This window comes from Siniperca chuatsi, linkage group LG9 (assembly GCF_020085105.1).
Source record: "Siniperca chuatsi isolate FFG_IHB_CAS linkage group LG9, ASM2008510v1, whole genome shotgun sequence".
NCBI lineage: Eukaryota > Metazoa > Chordata > Actinopteri > Centrarchiformes > Sinipercidae > Siniperca > Siniperca chuatsi.
In genome coordinates, this window is record NC_058050.1 from 11594416 (window position 1) to 11617056 (window position 22641).

The 22641-nt window shown below is 38.4% G+C and overlaps 1 protein-coding gene across 6 annotated transcripts; it reads left to right on the forward strand.

Annotated features, from left to right (window-relative positions):
• The first annotated feature begins 573 nt into the window (after window positions 1–573).
• Window positions 574–21348, forward strand: ptpn6 (protein tyrosine phosphatase non-receptor type 6). Of its 6 annotated transcripts, none has more exons than XM_044208965.1 (16): window positions 2512–3257; window positions 3473–3498; window positions 5570–5692; window positions 7452–7646; window positions 11830–12013; window positions 13152–13268; window positions 13578–13706; window positions 14533–14629; window positions 14780–14859; window positions 15015–15161; window positions 16279–16410; window positions 16547–16701; window positions 18824–18891; window positions 19012–19163; window positions 19529–19593; window positions 21049–21348. In XM_044208965.1, the coding sequence occupies exons 2-16, from the start codon at window positions 3491–3493 to the stop codon at window positions 21143–21145; spliced, it is 1749 nt and encodes a 582-aa protein (XP_044064900.1). In that variant the 5' UTR covers window positions 2512–3257; window positions 3473–3490; the 3' UTR covers window positions 21146–21348. The 6 variants fall into 6 exon arrangements, with proteins under 6 accessions (XP_044064896.1, XP_044064901.1, XP_044064900.1 ...); XM_044208964.1 differs by having other exon boundaries at window positions 2512–3071; window positions 3428–3498; XM_044208962.1 differs by having other exon boundaries at window positions 2512–3071.
• The last annotated feature ends 1293 nt before the right edge of the window (window positions 21349–22641 follow it).

Sequence of the window (22641 nt, forward strand, 5' to 3'; positions counted from 1 at the left end):
CTTGTTTATGTAAGAAATAATTATGTGGATGCAGATATCAGTTTAGAAAGTATAACTGTTCAAACAAAACAAATGACGAGCGTACAGAGCATGACGAACTTTGCATGTCTCGAAAGACAAGGTGGAATTTACATGGAGGCAAATGTTGATTTGCTGAGGAGATGGAAAACCAGAGAGCCTTTGCACATGGAAGAGGTCATGAGAGAAAGAGCAGGGGAAAAGGGGACAGGAACAGGCACATTTTCTTCCACAGATAGTCGGGTAATTAAGAAACTTAGAGTAAATTACAGGGCGGGGGGGGGGGATTGGCTGGGCTGGTAATTAAGCTTGTTATCTTATCATGAGAGAGAGTTGGAGGCTCAACAGGAGCCAGGGCTGGGGACAAGTAAACACAGAAAGTAAGAAAGAAAGCTGACCTGGACTCAATGTAACCTGACTCTTTCTGTGAGTTTTAATGTGTTTGGAAGGAGAGAAATACTGAACATCATCACAGACAACAACGTAGAGGAGAGACTGGATTGAACCCATCACTTCCTGGTGCAGAAGAGCCCAAACTGCCAGTGAGTCTCTACTGCAAAAGTTCCTACAATGTCTTGTGGGTGAGTGTCTTGTATTTTTTAGTGTATTTGCTAATGTAAAAATAGAAAAAGGTTCCTGTGACATGTAATTAAATCTTGTCTCCAGTCTGTAAATGTTTTTGTCCTTGTTCAACATGTGCTTTGGCGTTACTTACTTTGCAGTAACTTAAGTGAAGAACATTTAGCTCATGTATCCCATGATTGTCTATTGGTATGTGTGTTTTGATGCTGATACCAAGATGTAGATTTAATATTTCCAAACATTAGAATAATACCAAGTCTGGGAGTGGGTGATATGGATAAAATCCTCTATCTCAGTGTATGTAATTTTATATCGCGATATACTCAATTTTCTGTGGGGGGGGCAAACAAATGAATGTTTGTTTTTGTATTATCCAGTGAATTAAATACCTGAAAACCCTTCACTGCAGTGATGCAAAAATAATACTAAAATCTAATAATGTCATAAACAGTCCTCTGCATTGACTTGCAACATTGCCCACAATGGCTTAATACACCTTGACATATTAAAGGGATAGCTACCAGGGTATAAGCAGCGTGGAAAGATTTCTGATGGTAGACATATTCAAATTGTCTCACAGTCATGTTTCAAACCCCTAAACAAGCCAAACAGCATTTGGGAGAAGTGCAACCCAAATGCCAGAAAATAGTGAAAAATGTCTTTTACAATTTCCCAGAACCCAAGGGACATCGCCCATATTGCTGATATTCAATTTCAGATATTCAATTTATTAATAGGAAGCAGTGACTGTGAGGATTAAATGACTAATTGCTTCAGCAATATTAATACAAATTATAATATTTTAGAGGTTTAGACGGGAGGGAAGGAACAGAACAATATGTACAGTAAATTCCTCTGCACAGACACAATTTGATGCATTGCAACAGACTGATGTGTTGCGACACTCAAAAGAATGACTAAATCTAGGAAACATCTTTGCTGTCACTGAGGCTGAGAGAGAGAAAAAACCAAACAGTATGTCTGTATGTGTGTGTGTGTGTGTGTGTGTGTCGTTTGGCACATTGCTGTGTTTCGTCCTGCAGCCTGAGAAGTGAAGCTCTGTCGTGTCAGAAGGGAAGAGAAGCCAAACCAGACTCAACTGTTAAACATGCGAATCTGTGAGGAGAATAAGGCAAACTGCAATAGTTGGCGTTAACCACGATGAGCGACACCTGCAGTGCTGTGTGTGTGTGTGTGTGTGTGCGTGTGTGTGTGTGTGTGTGTTTGTGTAGAGTGTGAGAAGGTACTACAGTATACTATATATATTGTAGGTTCTTCCACTTGTTCTTAGCTTTTTGCCCAAAGTTCAAACACTGTCATTGTCAGCTTTACACATTTTTGCAGAACACTAAAAATAACAGTTTACAGTTCACAGTCTAATGAGGTGTGTTTGGCTTGGGAAAATAATTGACACACTGTAATTTTCATGAATTCAAATATATGACCTCTCAAACCTCTTGTAGGTAAATATGATTTGCAAGTTAATGTAGATTGTCCCTGTTTGTTTCACAGGTTGTAAAATGTTAATTCCTGTGGCTATGTTAAACATGTGCTTGCAGTTTAGCCAAGTCTTGTGTGCAGTGGATTTGTGTTGCATTGTGGAGAAACTAGTGTCTCTTGCAAGCCTCTACATGCTTCTTGTGATATTTGGGGAAAAAATGAAAACACATGGTTTAAGATTAACAGCTTCATGCTAGTCTTCAGTTGTAGTTTTGGAGTTTTCGCCTCAGTAGTCAGAGCAGAGTTGCAAATGGCTTTCCAGCTGAAAGTAGTTCACACACACACACACACACACACACACACACGTATAGAAGGGGGGAGGGGGGCTGAACTTCAAATAAGGAAGTGTTCTGTGACTCTGACCTTTGTGTGTTACATACACACACACATACACACCTGGAAGTAAAGAACAAACAGACAATAGTAGTAGCAGATAGGTGGGCAGGCAGAGGGGAAAAGCATAGCTGACTGAGAGACAGTGTGGGCTTGTTCGTGAAGGCACGAGAGGCTCAAACTTTAAGTTTTGTGTTTTTTTTATTCCTGTAACCAAGGTGGAATTACTGGACAGACACTCTCGTTCATGATTCACAGATGAATGGAAGAGTTTGAACCATCTCTGACGCGCTATTCGTCGAGACCTGCACAGAAAACTAAGCGATAGAGCATCAGAGAGCAAGTTTCCAGAGTTTAAACCTACTCTGATTTTAAATATGATGAGTTTTTGTTTTGGTCGTTTTTAAAAAAAACAAACAAACAAAAAAAAACCTGTCTCTATCTGTTGGAGGAATTCCAGCCTGTCAGCTATTTTGGTTCCTGTCTTGCTTTCACTATTTTGTGAAAGGAGACGTAAAAAGGAAGAGGAGTGCAAGAGAGAGAGGAGGGGAGAGAGACGTGTGTCAGGAGGGGAGAGAGACGTGTGTCAGGAGGGGAGAGAGACGTATGTCAGTTGTTTTCAGAGGCAGCTGAGAAGAGTAAGTGTTTACCTGCTTTCCTATTGGGATGGAGAGGGGTTGGATAGGAAGAGGATTGGGTGGAGGGGAGCGTAGAAGGAGAAGAGAAGGAGAGTGCGGGTAGTTTGAGGGTTGTTTTGTGAATGTGATGCGATACAAAGAGGTGCAGTTGATAGTTTTGATATTAAATGGATATACGTGTCAGAAGTAAGTGTGTGAAAGAGCAAAAGCATGAGAATGAAAGTAATTTATCGTCTATCTTAGCGTGTATGCTGCTGTAAAGTGAGGAAGTAGTGAGGAACTGGCTGTTTCTTTACGAAATCAGAGATATAAAATACAAATACTGTGCTTATGCCTTTGAGTCTGCACATGTGCAGGTAGAAGTGACTCTCACCAATCACTCTCCTTCTCTTTGGTCCCAGAAGAAGTGAAGAGACAACATGGTTCGGTGAGTCAAGCCCCCGCTGGACAATATAATGCTCCGTTAGTCAACTCTTGTTGTGTACTCTGTTTTGTGCAAGCTGTGATGACAACTTCTCTGTTTCCATTCCTCGTTCTCTTTCTTTCCCCAGCTGTCGACTCGTTCCTGCTCTGTTCCTCTATCATGTGATTTTTGATGCGTTGTGTGCTGTTCAGTGTCTGTTTGCGTAAAAAAAATGTGTCATAATGATGAATGTTTTAGTTCAGCGGTTGAGTAAGAAACGCTTTTTTGTATCCTCAATGTTCAATGTTCAAGCTCTGTAAAGGTTCTTTACAAGGTTCCCTTTACCTTGAGTTGATGGGTCTTTCCTTCTGTGACTGTGTGGCAACCCAAAGCTGAAGGAGAAAACACATTTTCAAGCTCAAACACTCAATCTAATTGTCAAAACAAGTGCATATACAGGGCTCCCCAAACTTAAAAGCTGTATTCCATAATATTTCAAGCTTCAAATTGTACATTTTAACCCTATATCTGATTTTTAGATTTTTTTAAATTTGAGAGGAGGAGGCTGGGTTGCTGGAAAGCTATTGTAATGAGAAATAGCTCTAATTGAACATTTGAGCATATTTTTTGTATCGGTGGCTATTTCGAATGGCAGACCAGATGTTAAAAAACAGGTCTTTTAAGGGACAGTTCACCCCAAAATCAAAAATTTTCCTCTTACCTGTAGAGCTATCCTCAGATTTTTTGTGAGCAATTTCATGTAGGGACTATTTTCTTTCTACCAATAGTTCCTACAAATCTGTGGATTATCTTGAGTAACCAGGTCATGATTTCTGGAAAGAGACATTGCTGTTGAGATTTTCAAATGTATTTTTTGGCGCCTTGAGCACAAGTCGAGTGCCATCTAGTTCCATTATATTCAAAAAAGGCAGACATCTCTGTGGCTGATATCTCCAAAACTCTGCAACTCACACCAAAACAATCTAGATGCATAAATGGCACTACAAGTAAGAGGAAAGATTATGAATTTTTGATTTTGGGGTGAACTGTCCCTTTAAGGTTTTTTGGGTGTGAGCCGATCTTGACCACAATACGTCCATCTTCACAGAGCTCCGGGAAATGATAAAATAGTAGATATTCGGTCTGAATTGATGCAATTATGTTACACCGACTAACTGAAGTCCATGGTGTTGCTGAAAGAACTTTCAAGCCAGAGCTTTCCTGTATTTCTTGGGTTATAGTTGTGTAGATGTACAGTATAATGTCTGTTACTGTGGTATTCTATTCTGAAAAGTGGGCCTAAATTTGGCCATTGGAAATGGTGTTGATGGAGATGTTAAGATAGATAGATAGATAGATAGATGGATAGATTAATAATGTGGTTAAAAGTGATTTAAATAGTGTTTCTTCCGGTCTATAGTCAGAGCTAAAGAGCACAATAAAGAACAGTCTTTATAGTTTTTATAATGAATAATAAAGACTGTAAAAAGCGAATTGTGAATGCTAGTGGGAATTAAACCATTTGTTTCAAAATCAATTATGTGATTGACACATGCTCATCACAAGTTACCAGACACCACAGTGATGTGTTAAAATTGGTATTCATAGATTTTCAGTGAAAGAGAAAAATGGAAAAAGGAAAGGAAATCTTAACATTTACAAGCATTTAACCACCAAATAATTGGTAAGATTGTAAGAAATGTAAATTTTCTGTCAGTCGACTAGAAGATTAATTGGTTTATCATTTCAGAATTAGGCAAGACTGTGGTGAGACCAGCCTCTCTTGCAGTGGAGATTTATTCTGCGGTGTGGAAAAACTTAAATAAACAAACTACTGTTAGATTTCTATCAAAAAGATTGAATTTGTTTGTACATTTATTTTGTATTTTGTCTATAAAATAACTTTTATAGACTTTTAAGTGTTCCACACTCAGCTGAATGTTGTGAGGAAATGGGTGTCTTTGTGTGTATAAAGGCGTACATGTTGAGATTTATCTGATGCAAGTGTTATCTATTTGTAAACCGAGTGTGTACTGGGTGCAGTTATATTCATATTGAGTATATTTTTACTTGGTATACTTGTGTGTTGATGCAGGTGGTTCCACAGAGACGTCACAGGCCTGCAGGCCGAAGAAGTGCTGAAGAGTCGAGGCACTCATGGCAGCTTTTTGGCTCGACCCAGCAAGAAAAATGTTGGAGATTTCTCCCTGTCTGTCAGGTAATGTCAGCAAAAACACCCAAAATCTCTCTTCTACTTTTCTGATCCCAAAATTGATAAGAAATCTTACTTTCCATTTCTGTACAACTGTGCTGTAAGCCCACCCACGTGGCTCTTCCACTCACCAAACCTTAAAGCAGAACATAAATGACAAGAAACTGTGTTAATATAGAACCTGATAGATTGTCGCAGCACATGGGTGGTTCAGCTCAGCAAACCCTGATGCAAACACTGGACTCTAACCTTTACTGCTTTTTTATTTACTTCCTAAATTCATCTGCTGCCTTTAAACTTTATTACAAAACTGTTTTACAACTTTGAGACGATGACGTGCTGAACATGTAAATATTCTTACTTTGGACGGAAATCAAACTTTCCACTGCATGGTGTTGGTATGATAACAACACACATTGCATTTATAAATGTGTTTTTACTACATACAATTGTACAGATAAATGTTGATCTGGCTTTAAAATGTGGTTGATTTGGTTGTTATTAACAATATTAAAGACTAAATTGAAATTCAAATACTTTTACAAATGAATAAAATAATTCAGTGGGCATTACTTAAAATTATAAAACTAGAATTCTAACAGAATAAAAATAATTACTAAAAATGAAATAAAATCAATCGAAACAAATACAGGTAAATGTGATAAATGAAATGCCATATTATATTTTTATTAAATAACATGTTTTCATGAGGTTTAATTGATGTAAAGCTTGCGCTCCGCCCCTGAATGTTTAACATCAAGTTCAATACTGATCACAGTGCTGCAGTCTTCAGTTCAAAGGGGTCAAAGTTTAAATTTTACAGAGGGATTTGGGTTGTATTCATGTAGGTGTTCAGTATATTGTGAGAATTGCAGTTCCAGTGTTCATTTTTCTGTTTAGGCCTTTAAGGCAGGCAGAGTGTATGCGATCAGTAAGTTATTGATCACAGTACAGCAGTCCATAGTTGTAAGAGCTAAAAGTTGAAATTAAATTGTAGATTTTCTGAATAATTGACCCCCACAGTGAAAAAATAATTAGCAGCATTTCATACTCGCCCTACCCTTTTACCATTTTTAAAAAATTAAAAAAACTCTTTCTTGGCTTTTCTCTTTTTGAGAAGCTTGTACATATTCTCATGTTCACAATTTTACGTCCCAAAGACAAACAGATCAGGTGGACTGGAGCTTTTAAACTGCATGAATGTGATGTGTTAGCTTTGTGACAGACCTCTAAGTGAGCTGCTGACTTTGGCTCTAAAATGCCCCAAACCTAGAAAAGACTTAAGAATTATGACTCTTTCAGTTTTTCAGATATTTTTCTTAGGATTACCTAACAACGTACAGTAAAACGTCCTGGTCCTAAATTATTAGAGGAAACACCAACATTGAGAAAAGCTCTTTTATTATTCTGGTTAAAACCACTGTATTAACTGCAGTCTTTGCATGATAGAGAACACAGATACTGATGCTGAAAGTTCACATGAATGTGTCATAGACAAATAGCTATTGTATACAGAACATACAGTATATAGTACATATATAGGGTTCAGCTGCAGAATCTGTGAAAATCAAATGAAACTCACCCACAAACTGATTTGTGGCTGAACACATTTCGGCTTTTGAAGCAAATAAAGGTTGAAGAAACATTAATTTGCAGTTTAAACTTTCATACCTAAAAGATCCTGAGATAGAGATGTTTTACTGTTATTTTTTTGTCGAGGAAAAACTTTGACGGTTGGTGTAACCTGACTGTTTCATCTCCTCAGGGTGGGCGATCTGGTGACCCACATCCGAATCCAAAACACAGGAGACTACTATGACCTCTATGGCGGGGAGAAGTTTGCGACCCTGTCAGAACTGGTGGAGTACTACACAGCGGAGAACGGCATCCTGCAGGACAAGGACGGCACAATCATTGAGCTCAAATATCCCCTCAACTGCTCCGACCCCACCACAGAGAGGTCTGTGCACTCTTACTTCAACCTCCATGCTCACTGTTTAACCCTCTGTAGGTTAATGTGGCCCACACTCACTGGTGTCTCTGAGCTGCCTCCCCCTACACTCTCGGGTTAAGTGTAATAGTGTTTGGTTAGGTGGTTAAGCCAACTATAGTCAGCTATGGCGAGCATTATTCCTCTAACAGTTGTTTAGTTACTGGAGATCATAAGTGTCTTGATATTCCATGGGGTTTAAACATTTTCCTCTGGAGGAAAGGCGTTTTATTTGAAGCCACTTTTGAATAACTGTGGTGTAAAAACATCTTTGTCAGAATGTGAGTCAGTGAAAATATACATCCTCACTCCAGACAAAAGGAGCCCACAGCTGTCCAAGCTTCATTCCTATATCTACCTCGCTGCTGCAGCTCATGCATTACATGTGATCAGGGTCATTATCAGAGGTGGGAAGTAGCAAAAGTACTAATGTACAATTGTACTTTTCTTGAAAATTTCCATTTTGTGAGACTTTATACTTTTACTCTGCTGCATTCCAGACAGAAATATTTTTGTAATTCAAATTTCTTTTTAAATCAAAGATCTCCTCCAGAAAGAGAGAAAGTTTAAAGAGAGAAAAAAAAAATACTCTGCTTGGAGTAATAATTAATGTCTGATATGATTTTCCACAAAAAAGTTTATTACCTTATTACCTAAAATAATCTGTGTTCTCCTTCTCCCTCATGGAAAAATCCCAGTTCTAAGAATATGCAAATATTGTTCATTTCAAAGGTTTAAGTACTAAACATAGGATGTCTCCAACTTCACTGGAAAGTTCAATCTTAGGGGCGAATTCACAAAGAATGAATTGCGGCCGCTAATAGCACCATAAATTGTGCATCATTTGGAACAGCTATCTGCGCTGTCTTAAGGTCAGATTCACAAAAGATAACACGCCCATAAAGTTTTGCAGCTGAGTGCAATTCGCCATTGGTTTGCGTCTGTTAAATGTTCATCTGCAATTTTCTGTAGTGGTCCCAGTAATATTTTTTTGTTAAGGTGTACTGAAGTAGCATATCACATGACATGGTTAAACAACCATGCAAAATGTCACAAATGCAGTTGCAAGAACACTTTCCATTCATGTGGAAAGAGATGTTTGATTTGAAAGATAACTTATTCTAATTATAATCATAACCATTCTAATTATCTAAAAACTTCCCCTGCTCGTTCATTCGTTTCTATCTGCGGGATGTCTCTCATTTTTCTATGACTCACTCAGTACAGAGTGATTGTTATTTGGGGTGCTTTAACTGTGCACTCTCCCTCATGCCTCTGGGCGCACAGAGAGCTGTTTTCTCTCCTACTCTGCTCCATGCTGGACTGTGACAGTGGGTAACAATCGTCTCCGTTTCTCACAGCAGCAGGTTTTATATTGTTTTACAGTTTCATTCCCTCATGGTGAACATCAGGTATTGTACTGTCTCTTTGCCACCTGTGCGCATATGATGTACTGTGATGCGCTGTTGCTTCGCCTGGCTACAATCACTGCTGCCATGATCACTGGAAAGTCCAGGTGTGACGCCCCTTTATAAATCCGCTTCACATAGCAGCAATTCTCTGAAGACGCTAATAATTTCACTCTAACTGCGTGTGGCTATTAGCGCTGGTGTTTGTAAATAGTGTCTAGTGTCAAACCGATGCATCATTCTGCAAAGTGAAGGTCAAACATCCAAGTGAAGTAACTATCAGCAAAACACTTTTGAGTGGAGGAAGGGGGCTTTAACGTTTCCAACACATTAAGACTTCTTTATATAAATTGAAAAAGGAGACCAAACTTGATTGAAATTCCCTTAAAAATTATTAGTCCTTGCGATCAGTGATTCAAAAGAGGCAATGTCCGGTATTAATTTGAACCATTCAGCAAAATCACTCCAATAATGACTCTTGTAATGGTGGAGAAATCTTTGAAGTGACAACAAACCTGCCAATGCAGGTCCAGTGGTCCGAGAGACCTGTTTCCTAATAAACACAGATGAGGAGATTCTGGAAATGATTTATGCAACCATTTGCACGTTTGCAAAAACAAAACAAAAGAGAATTTCCACATTAACTTAAGTACCTGCTTCATTTTTACACTTCTCTCAGAGGAAAATATTGTGCTTTTTACTTCAATGCATTTTCAGTATCTATTGGCTGTAGTTACTGGTTGCTTTGCAGATTAAGATTTTACATTCAACATTAGATGAACTAAAAAATGTCATTATGTTGGGAAGAGTCTTGTACCTCTATAATGTAAACTTGACAGGAACAACCTTTCTGTCTTTTGACAGGAGTTTTAGAAACATTGTCAAGTTACTTCAGCTTTTTCAATTCAATTCATTTTACTTGTCAAATATTCTGGAAACAATACAATTCCCCAAACTGAATAAACATGTCTCAACATATTCATAAAATAACTTGAATTTGGGATATTTTAAATGGTGATATCACTCTGACAGAAACTAATATTCTAAATGAGTACTTTTAATTCAGAGTTGTAAAATTTTCTTTTGAATACAGGACTTATAGTTTAAACTATTTTACTGATAGTAGCTGTCAGTATCTTGCAAGCATCTCTGTTTACTAAATATAGTTACTAGATAATTTTACAGATATTTTCCAACATCTGTGTTTGCGCGCATGGCGCTGTTTGTCAAATGCAGGTTAACAAGAAAAAGATGTCACATTAGTGTTTTCATTCTAATTTGCTCACATTGTATATTTTACTTCCATGACACTGAGTTTTCCAGATGGAAACTTTTTGCAACTGTAGGCTGCTTAAAGTAGGTTAATGTCCAATTAGTTGTGCTAAATAAACTAAACAGTTGCACTCCTTTTATGAGTCAGGGAGGACACTACTTTCTATCTCGTGTGTGTGAATGCATACTTCACCCTAGCTGCCACCCCCCCAGAGTTGTCTAACTTCCCTTTTGTTGCTGCGGTTGGAAACTTTAAGTTTTGACACTTTTGAAAGTAATGGCCAGACCCCACTTGTCTTCCTCTATTGCACACTCCATCATGTTCTTGCTCACTCGCTGTCTTCCTCATATCACTCAATCTCTCTCATCTCAAACCATGATTATACACACACACACACCTCAGCAGGTGTAATTGTCTTTATGTTTGTTCTCATGTATCTAGCAGCTTATTTCACCTCAGAAAATAGGATAAAGATAGTCAGTCCATTAACCTGTTGGCATTATCACGTGTGACTAATCATGTTTAACCAGACTAACATGCAATCATGTCAGTCTAGGATGTGCACGGTTAAATTGTTGTCTTAAACTTGTCCACTTACTGTACAGTACTCTATACTCGACTGTTCTTTAGCTTCTGCAAAACTGCACGGATGCTACCATGTTTTTTTTGCTGCAGGTGCTTCATGCAACCTGCTGTAATTAAAAACCATCAGGTGGAGTCTCATTTCAGTTTCTGTAAAAGCATACACCGTGATTTGACAAGTGAGTAAATCAAAGAACTGAATCATTAAAAGCATGTTCAAAAGGCATAAAGAGAGCAGACGCAGTGTGGAGCGGGGGGTGGGGGTGCAGGCTATAAATACTTTGGCCTCTTCAGCCACGAAATGTGTCATCAGAAATTTTCCGACCGCAAAGCAGGAAGTTTAGAAGAAGAAATCGAGAACTGTGCCTAAAATTAAGTCACAATCCAGCCTGCCCGGGTCTGCATTCACTAATTCATACACACTACGCAAACAAACACACACACAAACACACAAACAGAGAGTACAGTGGTGGACAGAAATATGACCTTCTTGTAACAACAACATCTCTACATGCTGTTTTTAACTATTCAGTGTAAAGTGCCTAATTCTGTTGTGGCTTTCTATTTCTACTCACCGTGTAGTTTGCACAACAGTCCACTGTACCACATCAGTGAGTGTCTGACAACCGCTTAGCCTTGAATAGACTGATACATTCACACTGCAGTCACAGCCCTAACAGTGCTCTGCTCACATTAAGTAGGAAGCAGTGAAAAAAGGAGGAGATGGAGAATGTTGTGTTTTGGAAGAGACACTGTCTTTTTTGCAGGTCACAGCAGTGAACCGTTGCCACAAACAAACCCAAATTTAGCTCAGGACATGAGTATCTTTAAAAATGTGTACATGTCAGAGAGGCTTGCATCATGAACCATCAGTGCCTTTGTGTCTCAGGTGGTACCATGGTCACCTGTCTGGACCGAATGCAGAGAAGCTGCTCGTGGCACGAGACGAGCCAGAGACGTTCCTGGTCAGAGAGTCGCTGTCCAAACCTGGAGACTTTGTTCTGTCGGTTCTGACAAACGAGAAGAGCAAAACTGGAGGAAAGAGGGTCTCCCACATCAAGATAATGTGTCAGGTGGGCATTTGTCCTCCTTTGTGTGTTTCGGTGTGTGACTATGTGTGTGTAGGGCGTGCATGCGTACATGAAACTAGAGGTTGTTTTTGGTCAGTCTTGTGCTTTGAATATACAGAATTAGGCCCCCGAAACAGATTCACATCATGTAGAAATACTGAGGGATATTCCCAAAGTTGTGTCGTGCACTTTGTAATAGGTTTTAAGTTGAAGTTCCCCCTGTCTTTTGCAATATAAGAGTGTTGCTCATATTTCAACTCTGCTATGGGTCATAAATGTCAGGGACAGTTTTATTTCAGAAGTTCACCAACAGTTGTTCTTAGGTACCAAAAATTGTTTTATTCATTTAGTAAAACAGATATGTGAAACCAAAAACTGTGTCCTGACATTATTAGGTGTTTATACACTCACTGTGAACAGCTGCTAATGATATTCAACGAATAGCAACAGATCACACCGCTGTCTCTCAAACTTGTTTTCATAGATTGTGTTCCTCCGTCATCAGTCACCATCAGTGCCTTTGCATTTTATTTTTAGCAGTAGTTCACCTCATAGAAAACACCGTTCAGGCCTCATTTAAATGGAAACCATTGTTTTTGTGCACCGCTGGGGTTCAGAAGGTTAATGTGAGATTACTGGAAGGGTTACAAAGGCCTTTTCATGAGCATGTGGCAAAGATCAGGTGAGTTTCCTGACTGTACTCAGCTCTAAACTTCAGAGTCAGTTAACTGCTGTTTGGTACCAGATGAATGTGAACCCATCAGTATACATTCATGGCAAGGAAATTAATTTTATGTCCAGTAAACTGTGTCAGCCACAAAAATTACTTTTTAGCACACTTTGATTATTTGCTGCAAGTCTTTGTCACAGAAACACTACTCTTTGGGAGCAATTTTATTCTTTTCTATTGCAAAATATAAAATAATTTCCATTCTGATTGAAGGATATGTACGTATTATTGTGCTAATACAAATACTTGTTTATCCTCTTTTGTTTTCATTTGGCGCATGATCGCTTCTCAGTTGGTCAGCACTTCTTTTAAAACTTTATTCTTTATTTTCACACCATAGAATTTGGCACAACCTCTCTGTATGTGTGTTTATCCAGAATGATATGTCGTATGTTTGTTGTGTGTGTTCAGAATGACAGGTATACAGTGGGAGGTTCAGAGATGTTTGACACGCTGACAGACTTGGTGGAGTACTACAAACGCAAAGGCATCGAGGAGATCTCTGGGAACTGGGTGTATTTCAAACAGGTGAACTGGCCTTTAAATGCAGATAAAACATGCCAGAATTTTTTAACACATCTGAATGATTCAGCTTTATAGCACAAATTCAACAAAGTGAATGTCAGTGAGTTTTGAATAACAGAAACAGGTCTTTGTGGATTATTTGAAGAGACGAGAAGCACAACCCACAGATCAGAAATATTACTCACATCTTTGAGTTTTTCTTAATGTGGCCTGACTGACGATTTTGTGTATTGTGCTCATTGGCTCGTCTTTTTCTTTAATCTCTATAAGATTTTTCCTTTGTCTCTCTCTTTCTGTCTGTCCTCCTGACAGCCATATTACTCCACCAGAGTGAATGCAGCAGATATCGACAGCAGAGTGAAACAGCTGGACCAGACCACACAGCAGCAGCAGGAGGGCGAGGGAGAGAAGAGCAAGGCGGGCTTCTGGGAGGAGTTTGACGTAAGATTTGACCTGGCATCGGTTATGTTTACTGTGACTGTTTCTTACCATGATGCGTTATCTGTTGTTTACCACAGGGTTGTCCTAAAATGGGAAAAAGTTAATTATACATCAGACATCTTATTACAAATTGACTGTCCATAAGCCTTTAACATCTCAAGACTTACTTCCTTTCTGTGCGCAAAACTAGAGATAGTATACTACCATCTTGTGGTGGTGGAATACACTGACTATGTTTCAATGCCATATTACATAATAACAGTGTTCACACTGGATCAATAAAATGTCAGAAAATTGTGAAAAATGCCCATTTTGGACAATTTCCCAGAGCCCAAGCTGACATCTTTAGATTGCTCATTTTGTCCTACCGTCGTCCAAAACTCAAAGATATTCAATTAATGATATAAAACATAAAAAGAAAAACAACAAATCCTCACAATCAGGAAGGTGGAACTTGGGAATGTTTGGCATTTTTACTTAAAAAAATGACTTAAAATGATTAATCGATTATTGAAGTAGTTGCCGTTTAATTTTCTGTTGATCAACTAATCGATGAATCGACTAATTGTCTCACCTCTAGTGGGATCTTGTAAGTTTCTCTTTGTGAAATTTTATCGGGAGTTGCACTATAAAGTCACAGTTTGATTGACTTATTTTATTATTTCCTGTCTGTGAAATACTGTAAAATATGTTAATTTCTTGTACATTAAGAGTAAAAACAGTACGATGTCACAGTTTATAGTATATAACTCATATTGTATAATATTAGTATGTAGTATGAAATTGACACAGCAACTATCACACAGTTGTCTCTCTCTCCCACCAGGCTCTTCAAAAGTTGGAGGCAAAGGTCAAAAAGAGCAGAGAGGAGGGCCAGAGGCCTGAAAATAAGAGCAAAAACAGATACAAGAATATTCTTCCCTGTGAGTTTTTAATCTTCTCAGTATCATTATTCTCTAAATTAACTAAATCTTATGAATAAATTAACATTTTGATAGTACTGACACTAACCAAATGTTCTTGTTCTCCCTCTCTCCCACCGTCTCTTCACTCTATCCACTTGTTTTCACAAGTCAATGACACCAGGGTCATCCTGCAGGACACTGATCCTAATGTTGTGGGTTCAGATTACATCAACGCCAACTACGTGAAAGTAAGTCTCCAAAGTCACTGGCCTCATAGTAACACAAAATGACAAAAACACAACAGAAAACTGTCAAATATTCTCTTTTTCATCTTTCATGGTGTTGTTAGTCTTTAAGCTTATTGTTGTTTGTTTACTGAAGAGCGTTCACTGTGTGTTTGTAGAACACCCTGTGGGAGTCCGGAGATCAGAAAGTTTACATTGCCACCCAGGGGTGCCTAGCTACAACTGTCAACGATTTCTGGCAGATGGTATGGCAGGAGAACTCGAGGGTGATTGTCATGACAACAAGAGAGGTTGAGAAAGGGCGGGTCAGTATCAAAACAGCAATCATGAATGCAGATGTGGCCTTTAAGAGTGTTTTTTTTTCCCTTTTGAAAATACTGAAACCACAAAACTCTCAAACTGCCAAAACAAAGGTCAAAATATCTGTTATTATTATGCACCTTTAATGGCATTTCAACTGGAGAGCACTTCCTTCTTTCTGTCATTTAAAAACTATTGTTTGCCTTCAAGAACACTGTGATCATCATGATGCTGGTTTATTGGAGGTTCCCAGCAACAGCCGAAAGAAAATCGGGGACGCATCCTTTGTCCAAAACTATGGAACACACTACCTATAGATATCAGGGAAGCCAGCTTGCTAAATATTTTTAAAAGAAAGCTAAAATGTATCTCTTCACTTTAGCCTTTAACTAGCTATCACTTTCCTGATACAGGCTGGAAACTTTTTTTGACTTTGCTTTGTATTTATACACTGCTGCACTTCTTTTAAAATGTTGTATTTTACTTGATTTTATGCATTCTATGTACTTAACTTTTATTGACATTATGAGAAGTACTATAAATATCACACCCTATGTCACTGCACACTGGCTTCCATCAAGCATTAGAGTTGACATTAAGATTCTTCTTCTTCCCTGCAAAGCTCCAAATGGCTCAGACCCACTATACTATATATTATAGATGAGAGTCAATACTTAAATCAGAACCTTTAACACTGGCTTATTACCTCTTTACTGCTCCAAGGATGAAGATGGCAAAAAGTTGGCAAAGTTGCTGTTAGCTTTCATCCTTGTTGGTGTAACCTGGCAAAGGACCTGAGATGCACCCACACTTTTAAAAAGCAGGATTAATCTGGTACTAGGGGTCCCTCATAGAGTAAACCTTTCCTGTGTCCCCTCTGTTTTTTCCATAATTAGTATTTTATCATTTTTCTGTGTACTCAATGAGGGAGCAAGGTCACTGTTCCTTGGGGCTTACTGTGGTTTCTAGTTTTAAGCCCTTTGAGAATGCAACTGTAAATAATAATTATATAAATAAATCAGAGTTGACCTGACTTCTGATTTATATAGTTCACACAGCTTTTGACTTTTGTAAAGATGAGTTAACTTTTCTTCTATTTCTTTTATTTTTATTTTTGTGCAGAATAAATGTGTGCCATACTGGCCAGACCCTCAGAGCTCCAAGGAGGTTGGTCCATACGTGGTGTCCAATAAGTCAGAGCGAGAAGCTGCTGATTACAAAATCCGAGTTTTGGAGATCGCTCCTGTGGACAAGGTAACCTCCGAACACCAACCTCTGACCTCACTGCACTCACTCATCTCTGTGTCGGTGCTGTCCTGATGTAAAGCTTACACCATTTTTCAAACACATTTTATTATTGTATTCCCGTAATTTTTTTTCTCTTTCACAGCCAAAACATTCACGTACCATCTGGCACTACCAGTACATGAGCTGGCCTGATCATGGCGTCCCTCAGGAGCCAGGTGGTGTCCTCAGTTTCCTCACTCAAGTGAACTCTAAACAGGCTGACTATCCTGATGCTGGACCCATGATCATCCACTGCAGGTACTAGACTGCTGAAGCCCAAATGCCTCATGGAACTGAGGGTGGAGACCCAATATAATGATTGTGGTGCCCCAGAGCTGAACACGTCAGGGATTTACATATTTATTGTATCAGAGCTGTTAGTGAGATATTGTTGTGGGGCCCCAAAGTAATAGCGGCAGCCCTGCATGAAATCTGCATAATAGTTAGAAGCAGGCTCAAACTGTGGAGGTGTGTGATTCCTTAGAGCACTGATTGCAACATTAGGGCTGCAACTAATGATTATTTTCATTGATTAATTTGTTAACCTTTTTTCGAAACACTGATTAATCATTTAGTCAATGAAATATCAGAAAAAGTTCCAATTAGAATTTCCGAAAGAGGATATCTTCAAATTGCATGTTTTGACTAACAGCTAAACCCCAACAATATTCAATTTAAAATAATATAATATCAAGAAAATCAGAAAATCATCGCATTTCAGAGGCTGGAAGCAGCAAGTGTTTAGCTTTTTTGCTTGATAAAAGATCTGAACAGTTAATTGATTATCAAAATCGTCGTCATTTAATTTTTCTGTCGAGTAATTGTTTCGGCACTTTGCAATACCACCTAATCCAAACAGTTAAAATTCTCAGTTCCTGAGAAGCTGATAATGCATTTGGAGATACGAGGGTGTTGCAGGACATGACAATATGTTTCCCAGGTGGAGGTTTTGCCAAATGGTGGGTAGCACCACGAGTCAGAGAGATCGTAAACCCTTTAAACGTGTGATGTGCTGGAACTTGTGGAAGACATCTGTACCAGTGTAATGTTGTTTAGCAAGCTCAGAATTCATAATCGTAAATTAGGTGATAAAATTTAGAAGTTTAAGATTAAAATGAACATATTTTCAGGATTAAGATTAGAAGCATCTGAACAAAAGGTTTTGAGTCAACTGACGTTTATCCTTTTGGAATTTTCCCTGTATGATGTGAGGGATACTGAGGCCGCTTGGGCTTTTTAAAAATGTGTTGCTTAAATGATTATATGACGCTTGTGTAAGTATTTTGGTATGTAAGCATGTTCACAAAGCTGCATAGCGGTACTAAGATGTCCCATACTTTCCCTTAACACGACAGTTTGCCTATGTCTGAGTTGCGAGCAGAGTGATGTTCCCTTCTCATATTTTTCTAATTTGGAAAGTGCTGTAACTAGCTAGTATTTTTTACAATAAAAAAAGGAAAGATGGGCGCACCAGTAGCTCACCTGGTAGAGTGAGCGCACCATGTACAAGGTTGAGTCCTTACCGCAGGGGGCATGGGCTCGAATCCAGCCTGTGGCCCTTTGCTGCATGTCATCCCCTCTCTCTCTGTCTCTCTCTCTCTCCCACATTTCCTGTCTCTCTTCAGCTGTTCCTATCAAATAAAGGCAAAAAAAGTCCCCAAAATAATCTTAAATAAAAAAAGCGAGATTAGAGGAATGTCAGAAAAAATAAACAGGAATTGTATTAAAGATATTTTTTTTCTAGTTTCCTACCTTTTAATCATCTCATGATCAAGTTTTTTCCCTAGCGACATGGCTCCAGGGATGTCAGTTTGTCGGTCGGTCCACCAAATATCTCAGCAATATTGGATGGACTGAAATGTTGTACAGACATTCACAGCCCCCAGAGGATGAACCCTAATAACGTTGGTGGTCCTTTGACTTTTACTCTGGCAACACCATGAAATTCACATTTGTGGTTTTGAATGAAATGTGTCAACAACTGCTGGATGAATTGCCATTGTAATAACTTGAACTCCTGACTTTCCCTCTAGCACCATCATCAGGTCAAAATCATAATTTGTCCAATACTTTGGTTTATGACCAAATACCTTCAAAACTAATGACATTCCCATCAGCCTCAGCTATACTTTGTGTTTTGTGCTAATTAGCAAATATTAGCATGTTAAAATCTTAAACTAAGATGGTGAACATGGTGAACATTACAATACACCAGCTAAACATCAGCATATTGTCACTGTGAGCATGTTAGCATGCTAGCGTTAGCATTAGTGGATTTAGTTTTGTTAGTACAGTTAATGATATTCAGGTTTTGTTTAACAAGTCTTGTTTAATTGATGAAAAGCTATATTAAGGTTGTTTCTTCTGTGAATTTGTGCAGTGCTGGAATTGGTCGAACAGGCACAATGGTGGTGATTGACATGATCATCGAGACCATTGACACTATTGGTAATTTTTTTTTAAGAAATCAGTTCTTGAGTAAAAAAACCCATTCAAAATACACAGTTTATTTTCCTTTTTCTCACACTGCCTCCATCCATTGCTTTCCTATCTCACTTCCCTCTGTAGGTCTGGACTGTGATATTGATATCCCGAAATACATCCAGATGGTGCGAGAGCAGCGCTCTGGCATGGTGCAGACAGAGGCCCAGTACAAGTTCATCTACCTGTCTGTGTCTGAGTACATACAGACCACCAAGGCCAAAGACTGCGCCTACATGGTGAGCACCAGGGACAGAAAATCCAGGAAGAAGACAAAGACAGAATATAAAACACACTAGGAATTAGTCTTTTCTTGTGGCTCAAATATAGATTGATACAGGGAAAAAAAGTTTCAAGAAAAGAAAATAGAGATATGTACAGTATGTCAATAGGCCTTTGCACTTTTGACTGCTGATTTGAACACCCAAGCCCCTAGTTAAATGGCAACAAAATATGTTATCAGAGAGTGGCTTGTGAAAGATGAACGTTGACCTAGAGACAGAAAACAATCAACCACATAGGCTAAACTAGGCTCATAACCTCTCTCTGTGGTTCAGTAATCCTCCAGTCATATCTGAAATGTCTCTGTTTCTCTCTTCCTCAGGAAACCGATACAGAGTATGGAAATCTGCAACTCAAACACCAACCAGCGAGCAGGAAGGTCTCAAAGTGAGTAGGCGTGTGTCTCAGTGTATGAAAAAGAGAGACAAAAATAAAAAACAGTGTGTGTGTGAATTGGATGTCCCTAATAAATTCACATCATTTCTCTAAACCTCACACTGCCGCCCTACTTTCTTTTCAAAAACATGACTCAGCATCTTCAGCCTTATGTCAGCAGACAGTCTCATGTTGTAGAGAGAAGGAGTTGTGGGTGGAGGGAGGATGCATTGTACTGTAGTTGCAGCCTGACTCCACCTCAGTTTTATCTTTTTTTTATCCTGGGGGACTACACTGCAAAAAAATAATTCATCTTAACTCATGATTTATTATTCATTTGAGTCTTAAAATATTGTTTTCTTTAAGACAATTAACGTAGGAACTATAAAGCCTTTGCTACAGTGTATGAAAGTACCAATATGTACCAGTAGCATGTTCTTAACAAGGAGTCCAGCATGAGGCCGTCAGCAAATGATTTATATTTTTAGCCACCCAAGGGCACTACGCATGGCAGTGTCGGCTGATAAGTTGGTCCACCACTTTGGTCTAGACTGAAATATTTCAACAACTGGATGGATTGCCACGACCACCTAACTTTTCATCTAGCACCACCAGGAGGTCAAAGTTTTCACTTTCACTTTCACCCAGTAAAATATGTCAACAAATACTAGATTGATAGGCACAAACTTTTGTACAGAGGCAATCTGAGAGTTTGTCTTTCTTTGTTTTATTTGCGATTCTCAGCTCCAGTAAGAGCTAAGGTGACACTTCTATCCTAGAGGAGAAAATGAATATTTCCCAGTGAATTATTATTGCAGTTCCATAAAGATGGGCGACTCACAAGAGACAAGAGACTTTTAGTCTCTAATATGGGTCAAGCTCCAAAAAATACTGGATCCTACAATTCCCAGAATGCAACTCAATAGAGTCTTTCCTTAGACCCCCCCCCCCCGATGACATTGTCAGGGTTATTTTTTTTCAAATTTGAGAAAGTTCCCTCACTTCATGTGTAAAATCGATGCTGTGCCCCTTTAATGGATCACAGAGGTAAACAAGACGATAGATATTTTTGGAGTGTACAAACAAATTCAAGACACCCGGCTTGTCTCTGTTCTGTTGTCTGAATAATGTTTTTGTGACCTCTGAGCCCGGGTGCACTCATGTACCAACTGAGCATGTTCTAATTAACCAGTTGGGAAGATAAAACAGCACACAACACTGAACAGTTCAGCTCCAAACACTGTAAACTTTGTCCCACTTGGAGCGCTGAATAGTTGGCTGCCAGCTTTGAGTGACTGATTCATGGTTGGTTGGTCCGTTTAAATCGTTCTCATGCAGCAGCCATATTCATTAACCTCTCCAGAGTCTATGATTCACTTCTAGCAAAACTGTGTCTAATCAGTGTTGGCTGATGTATAAAATTATATGAAGAAATCACTAATCAGCTTTTTCTTTGTCCATTTCCAGAAACAAGGAGGACGTTTACGAGAATCTGTCAAAAGGAAAGAAAGATGCGAAGAAGCAAAAGTCAGACAAGAAAAGCGGCTCAGTGAGGAAAAGATAGAAGAGAAAGTTTTATCAAAGTACGTCATATTGTTATATTTATGCAGGCACTCTTTTAAAGAATTTGTATTTTAGTGGAGACCGTATATAAAATAAAAATGAAGGTGTAAAATCAGAGACAAGATAACCAGCTGACATCTGATGTGTCACGTGAATGCTTGTTTGATGTGTTTATTGAAAATAAAGCCAGAACATGTGTGAACACTTGTTGTGTAATTGTCTTTTTTTAAATTTCAGTTATTTGAAGAAAGACACCATCATCTTTGTGGGATGCTTCAATATTTAGGATGGAAGCTACTTTTTCATCAGCTACTTTGTTTCATCAGCTCTTTAGTGTTGGGTTTTTAGCAGCAGATGTAAAGATTTCATCATCTTTAGGTTGAGTTACAAAGTACAAGGTAGACTTATTTATAATTTTACAACACAGGGTTGTATAATGAGATTAGAGTTGCTTTTCAGCTCAACTGTACTTTAGGCAACTTGATGATAACAGACAGATGTTAGATTTTATTCACTTTTATGTTCATCTTCTGTTCTTTATGTACTTCTGTTTATGTATGTGCCACTAAACCACCAATAAAAAATAACTTCCATTATTTATTTTAATTTTTAGATTGAATTATACTTTGGGCCACTTTGGAAGTCATTTTCCATTGTTTAAGATGCGTAATAAAAATGTTAACGGTGATGCTTCTCTTTTCTCTCCCTTAACATATAACCCCCTGAGGCAAATGTGTAGATCTGAGATGTGATGGAGCACCAACGTCTTAGAAAAGCACAGTTTCTTATTGGATTCAGTAACAATAAAACATAACACTTTCTCTTTTACGTCCACATGTTTGCTAATTTCCTTTTCCTTTCACCAGTCCCTCTCTTCTCTCATGCCTGAACTACTATGATGCCTTTTCCTATGTAAATTTGTACCTTTCTCAAATGTCAACACCTCCCAAAGACCACGGATAAGACTGTTATCAGCTCTCATTCCCAGTGTGGTGGTTTTATTACACCAATATTTCAGACAGTAATTTAGTCCTATCAGTGTTTTGTCAGCTATTGTTTCCAAGGTCAAGAATTAACTTTGAACCTCAGCTTTAAAGTCTTTAAAGTGCTCAAAAAAACATTTCATTTTAGACATCTATAGTTGCAAACTGTCCATCTCCATATTGTTACTATAACATCAGTAATGTTTGGGGCAATATTTTAAATCATGGACAAACACAAAAATGCTGATAGGTCATCTAGAAATCAAACTCATCCATTAAATGTTTTAATTTTTGTTGTTTATAGAGCCAAAAGATCCAGTTTGGGCCTTTAACCTGTATATGCCGTGCTGGACAATTGAGTGGAACAGTATTTATGCACAATATGAGTTTTGCTGCCCAAGGTTTGAACAGGAGTGTGTCTCCCTAAACCTGAAATACACCCTTGCCTCTTGTCTTGAAATAAGTACAGTTTTAAGTTCCTTGTACTTTACTTGAGTATTTCCATTTTATGCTA